Raw genomic sequence first — 6,268 nt, forward strand, 5'->3', positions numbered from 1 at the left:
GGGCTGCCTGAAAGAATTATTGATGATTATTAGTAATAACCAAAGAAGCAGTTATTATACTAGTAATAGCATGTATGTGTGTGCACTATTATGTGCACATGCTAGTATAATAGCAATAGTTTATGTGTGTGTTCTCATGACCATAATAGAATGTTTATGTATGTGCATATATATGCACACAAATTGTAATCGTATTAGGACAGTTCCCTTGTATTGAGCACTTTCTAGATGTCTGACTTCATGCCATGAGCTTCACATTCCTTCCTCTGTGTAATCATAAAATTCAATGTGTTCACCCATATTCACTCCACAAATATCTTCATGCCAGGCAGAGCACCAAGGACTGGGACACAGGTGACAAAGAAAAGATCCCTGCACTTACAGGCTAGTGGGCAGAGACTAACAAGGCCACTGGTAATCAGAACACAATGTGACATGCCTCCTTAGCAATGTTTGAAAAAAGTATCGGGGTCCATACAGAGTCCAGGAGGGAAAGTCCCAGAGTGTGTCCAAGAGGAGGCTGACAAGATGAGGAGGTGACACTAGAACTCCATCTTAGAGAATAAGCAGAAATCTGCCAGGTGAAGAGGGACAGCAGAGCCTCATCTGGTGCTGCTGATGTGTAGACACAAGGTGGGCACTAGGGGGAAGGCTGGGAGGCTGGCAGAGTGGGATCAGGAGAGATGAGCCCTGGGCACCATGCAAGGAGCTTAGTGGCCCGGCATGGTGGGTGGCCAGGCTTAGGTTCCCATTTTAGAAAGCTCACTCGGGCCACAGTGAGGGGCCAAGTTCAGGCACAGGGATAGAAGTGGAGACACTGGAGTGGAGGCTGCTGTGATTTTTCTGGCTGAGAGATGAGATCTAAACCAGGCGGTGGCATGAGGAAGGCCTGAGGCTGACATGTGGGTCGGAGGGCAAGAGCGGGCAGCATGGTGCCTGGCTGCACTGGCTGCCTGAGAATGAGGAAGCGTGAAGGGTGACTTGCAAGTGCTGGGGCAACTGGGTATGGGGGGGCCATGTACCAAGGGAAGGGAAGCTGGGTCAAGGGTCAAGGACAGATGTACTCAGTTTTGCAAAGCATCCAGGTGATGCGTGGCCAGAAGTCCTGCCTTTGCTTATTTGGCCTCCCCATCAACTGGGATGCAGCCCTTTAGATCCCTGTGGCTCCTTCAGGGCCAGCTGAGGGGTGTCAGGTGTGATCTCCTAGGCTCCTCCATGTGGGGATATTCTAGGATCTGGGGTCAAGACACTTCTCTGTGGGTCACCAGGGAGCAAAGGATTCTGTCTTCTGGAAACACCAGGGATAAGACTGCTCATCTAAAACGCCCAGTACAGAAGCGCTTGGTGAGGAGCCGGGCTAACACTGCATTCTCTCACTCACCCTCCTCACAGCCACTCTGGGCAAGTTTCACTTCTTGAGATGTCCCAAAATTCTCATCCTAACAGTAGCTAACATCTATTGGGCACTGACATGGTGCAGGTATTGCTCTAACCATTTCAAGTGTATGGATTCATTTACTCTCCATAATAGCCTCAGGAAGCAGGGATAATTTATTAACCTCATTTTATAGAGAAAGAAACGGAAGCTAAGGCAGGCTAAGCAACTTGCTTGAAATCACATAGGATTAGGATGTGCACCCACAGGGATGGCCTCAGAGCCCGAATCCCTGCCCTAATGAATCCCAAGTCACATCCTGGTGCTCTGCTTTCTTTGCAGAGGGCTCCTCCCACTCACTCCCATTGGCAGGGTAAAGGCTTGGCCACCAGCCCTGGGTGTGCAGCAGGAGGCCAGCCTATTCAGTACCTAGCTCGAGGTGCAGGGTGGGCCCATTCCCAGCCAGGGTGGCATCAGGGGCGGCAGGAAGTGCAGGAGGGCTGTTGTGGAACTCCCAGCGCTTCATCTGCAGCTGCTGCAGCCAGTACAACATCACTTGCTTGGTGGCGGCCTGAGAAGCACAAGGATTAGTTGGCAAGGCCCTGTGCCTGCAGAATAGCATTAAGTGTGGGACATAGGGAAGGTCACTGGAGGCTAGGACACTGTCTCTTCCCAGGGGGTAGAAATTGGTTCTGTGGAATATCACATGCTTCTTGGCCACAGCTCAAGCTCTGGTCTTCCACTCGGTTTCCTCATCTGTGCTATGGTGAGAATGACATCCATGAAATCAAAGAGTAGTTATGAGTATGAAATGAGATAAGGGAAATTAAGTGCCCTGCACAGTACTTGACGGGGCAGGTGTTCAAGATATGCTTATTAGATGGAGGAACACAGGTGCTGTGAGAGCGGAAAGAACTCTGGCATCCTTTGGGTGGGTGCTGGACCATCACTCTCTCCTTGTGTGGTATCTCTAAGTCTTAACTGCATTTTTGTGGAATGGGGGTGATCCCTCCTGCCATGGAGTTGCATGGAAATCATGGATATGAATGGGGACCCAAAAGCCACATGTACACTGTGACAACATGACGACCCTTCATGTGCCCCAACATTCCAGATAGATTATGGGTGGACACTGGTCATTAACCAGCATTAGACCACCCAAATACCCACTTTCACATCCATTCATTGGCTGGATCCTCAGAAAGAGGCAAGGCAGGAGTGACCAGCCCTTTCTATAGATGGAGACAATTGGCTCTGAAGCAGCCCAGGAGTGTGGTGGTAGAACCCCGAGACTCCAGTTCCAAACCGGAACTTTGTTGTAATTTATGGCCAGGATATTTGTTACTTATATAATGAAGACCTGAGGTCTGCTACAGTGGGCACAGAGGATGCACAGTGTTCTGGGAGTGGGTGGTGAGCCTCAAAGACCTGCCTGCAATCAAAGCCACATGAGAATAGCAGCAATGTGGCTATGTGGCAATCAGGGAAGCTTCCCATCTTGAGAAAACCACAGATGGAGCATGACCTCAGCCAGGGGCTCAGAAAAACGGCCCTCAGTCTGTTGTGCAGTATTGTTAAGAACAAACGGTGCTCATTAGTCCTCTGTTTCCGTATACTGTCCCCAACAGAGCTCTCAGGGCTTCATCATGACCTGAAGGCTGATAAACTCCAGCCAAATCCAAACACCCTGTTTTATCACACAATTCATTTGACATATATATAAGTATATATGTCAATATATATTGAGTACCTAGTGCCAGGAGTGATGGCGCATACCTGTAATCCAGTGGCTCAAGAGACTGAGGAAGGAGGATAACGAGTTCAAAGTCAGCCTCAGCAACTTAATAAGGCCCTAAGCACATGAGTGAGACTCTGTCTCTAAATAAAATATTAAAAAGGGCTGGGGATGTTCCTCAGTGGTTAAGCACCCCTGGGTTCAATCCCAGGTACAAATACGTATATTTATCACCTGTGATATGCATCAAGGACTGTGCTAGGCACTGGAAGATACCATGGTGAACCAACACACATGGTCCCTGTTTAGACAACATCATATGGAGGTCCTGCAGCCTCCTCATCCTGAGTCCCCTCCTGTCAGTGACTGATCCAGCCAGACAACTAGCTGGTTACTCGAGCCATCCCTGATGTCTCCCCTGCGTTCTACTTTCCTATACATCTCTGGCCACTGTCATCTCCCTCCCTCCCCTGGAGCACAGATGTGGCTCATGCATCATTCCCCCCTGGTCACCTGCTGATAGGCTTCATGATTTGTTCCATAATGGATTTCTTTTGATTTGTTTTCTACCCAGTGGTCATGCTTTCTAAGCTTAAGCCTCTTAGACAACTTTCATAGCCTTCAGGGCAAAGTCCAAGCTCCTGAGCCTAACTCACAAATGCCCTTCCCTCTGCTCTCCATCTTTTGGGCCCCTGTATGGATCTCAAGCTCCTGTGATTTGCTGGGACACTTGTGGCTGCATCATGTTTTCTGATCTTTGCTCCCAGGGTTCTTTTGGCCTAGAGAACTATTCTTGCTTTTGTCTGCTTGTTGAAAACAGTTCTTCTTTCAAACCTCAGGTGATGCCTTTCTAGACAGCTCCTTAACCCACCTATCAGAACACTTTTCTTACATAGACTTACCAGGGTATTTCCACAGCACATTTACTATGTCTGCCAGTTTCCCTGCCAGTCCCTCCCACCATACTTCAAGTTGTCTGGGCACTGTCAGGGGCAGGGAAGCAGGTGGCAGGTCTGACTTGGCTCCATATTCCAGAAACTGGCACAGAGCAGGGCACATGTGAGGATCAATGGAATAGGAAAAGCCATGAGTTAGGAGGCCCTATACACAGCACTCAACATGTGGAAGGAGACACATGACTGGGAAGCACATGATCTCTAAAATGCCTTTCCTAGCCTGAAATTCCTAGTTTCCATTATTTTAACTGAGTCCTCAAGCCTGGTCATCAGCCAAACACCACCAGGAAAAAAAAAAAAAAAAACTAAACCTATGGGCATCCACTGATGCCTGGTTAGCTGGAGGCTGTGGGGAGGGTGGGGAGGCAAAGTTGGGGAGGGAGGCTCTCTCCTTGCACACTCTTCTCTGATGCCCGCAGATATCTTAACCCAGATCTGTCTTTCCAATTAAGTGATGAGGTACTTCCTCTTAACATGAGCATTCTGATCTGGGTTCCAACATCCGGTGTATGCATGTGTGTTCACTCAACAAACACTAAGTACCCACTAGTCTAGACATGCCTATACGACAATCTAGGTGTATCAGTGAAACCTACCTGTTTATCCTCCCAATCCCTGCCAATGTCAGCATTTACTCCCCTTGGCCCAAATATTAAGAAGTGAATCAGACTCCTAGTCTTGAGAATTGCAACGAACAATATCTTGACTATACTTCAGTTCCAAGTAAGAAAATCTAGGTAACTTTGTAGTGAGGAAAACCCAAAAGTAAAAGTTTTTCTTTTTGGCAATGCTGGGAATTGAATCCAGGAGTGCTCTACCACTGAGCTACATCCTCAGCCCTTTTTATTTTATTTCAAGAAAGGGTCTCCTTAATTTGCAGAGGCTGGCCTTGAACTTGAGATCCTCCTGCCTCTGCTTCCCAAATCGCTGGGATTAAAGGAGTGTGCCACCATAAGCGTTCCAAAAGTAAAATTTTAATACAGCACCGAGACGTAGAAAGACTACAGGATTCCAAGGGTGGACTACACCATTCGAAATGCCTGACCTCGGGCCATTCACTCCTTCTTTCTTTGACTCAGTGTCTTGATCCAGAAAAACGGGTCCCTCTTTCTGGCCTGCAGGAATGAGGAAACGAGTGTGAAGCGCCTGGGAACTCGCCCCAGGAGACCGTTCCATTTACCTTCAGCGTGATGACCCGGTTGGGAGTCCTGATTTCGAAAGTCCCCTCCTCAGCGTCTGCCTTGCAGTCAAACACCGCACTGGAGAGGTCGATGCTGTCCAAGGGATTAGCATCCTGCGCGGTCCGCGAGTAATAGAGGTGGCATTTCCTCTCGTCGTAGAAGAACCAGCGGGATTTCCAGCTCCGGATGGGCCCTTTGCCGCCAAACTTACTTAAATATCCACAGAGTTTCTTGGGAGCCTCCTCCAGCGGCCGGCCGCAGCCCTCGGACTCCTCTGGAGGCACCGCCTCAGTGAGTCTGGCGGAGCCGGGAGGGTCTTCGGACTCGGCAGCGGAGGAGCAAGACTCAGGGGTGTCTTCCCGGGCGCCTGCCATCGCCGCTGGCGGGCCACCTCAGAGGGACAGGAGGTCCGCAGGACCCTAGGGGCCAAAGGCGAGGCTCAGCCAGCATTAGAGAGATAGACACCTGAGAGGGGGCGGAGCCAACGGCGGACCCGCCCCCAGAAGGAGACCAGGACACGGCTCTGCAGCTTGAGCGCCCCAAACACAGCAAACCCAGGTGGGGGCGGTGGCCCCGCCCTCGCCTCAAATCAGGACCCGCCCTGCCTGCTGCCGGCTCCTCCCAGGCCCGCCCACTTCCGGCTTTTCCTCCGCACCTGTCAGCCATCTTTACTGAGGGCAGCTGAGGTGCGTGAGGCGGGTGTCAAATCATTAGCGTGGAGGCGCTGGGGTAGGTTAACCGTGAGAAGAAATATGGAAGGAGACGTCTGTCCCTGGCTACACTGCCCGCGTACGGCGCCCTCTGCTGCCTAATAGGCTGTCCGTCTTTTCCCTTGGTGGGCCGGCGCATCGCGCAGCCATTGGCTGAGAAGGTCGCCGGGCTTGGATCCCCACTTACCGCGCTATTCAAGGGACTCGCGCCCACCTCTTCGCTTGGCGTGTCTTTAGCACGCCAGTGACAGCGCCTGGCCCGCGTCCTCCGCCTCGGTCCCGGCTCTCATTCGCCTCGTTCCAGGCCCCTT

The 6,268-nt window shown here is 50.7% G+C and overlaps 1 protein-coding gene across 3 annotated transcripts in view; it reads right to left on the reverse strand.

Moving 5' to 3' along the window:
* Tbc1d2 (TBC1 domain family member 2) overlaps positions 1–5,795 on the reverse strand; it is a 48,508-nt gene extending 42,713 nt beyond the window's left edge. For 2 of the 3 annotated variants that reach the window (XR_003582133.2, XM_027930872.2), the window contains exons 1-2: positions 5,247–5,795; positions 1,805–1,946 (exon numbers count right to left, since the gene is read on the reverse strand). Coding sequence is in view for 1 of the 3 variants with exons in the window: in XM_027930872.2 (XP_027786673.2) it covers positions 1,805–1,946; positions 5,247–5,621 (517 nt within the window). In the remaining 2 variants the exon portion in view is untranslated. The remainder of the gene's footprint in view (positions 1–1,804; positions 1,947–5,246) is intronic. The other variant, XM_027930873.2, reaches the window with a different exon arrangement.
* Positions 5,796–6,268: the final 473 nt, after the last annotated feature.

This window comes from Marmota flaviventris, chromosome 13 (assembly GCF_047511675.1).
Source record: "Marmota flaviventris isolate mMarFla1 chromosome 13, mMarFla1.hap1, whole genome shotgun sequence".
Classification (NCBI taxonomy): Eukaryota; Metazoa; Chordata; class Mammalia; order Rodentia; family Sciuridae; genus Marmota; species Marmota flaviventris.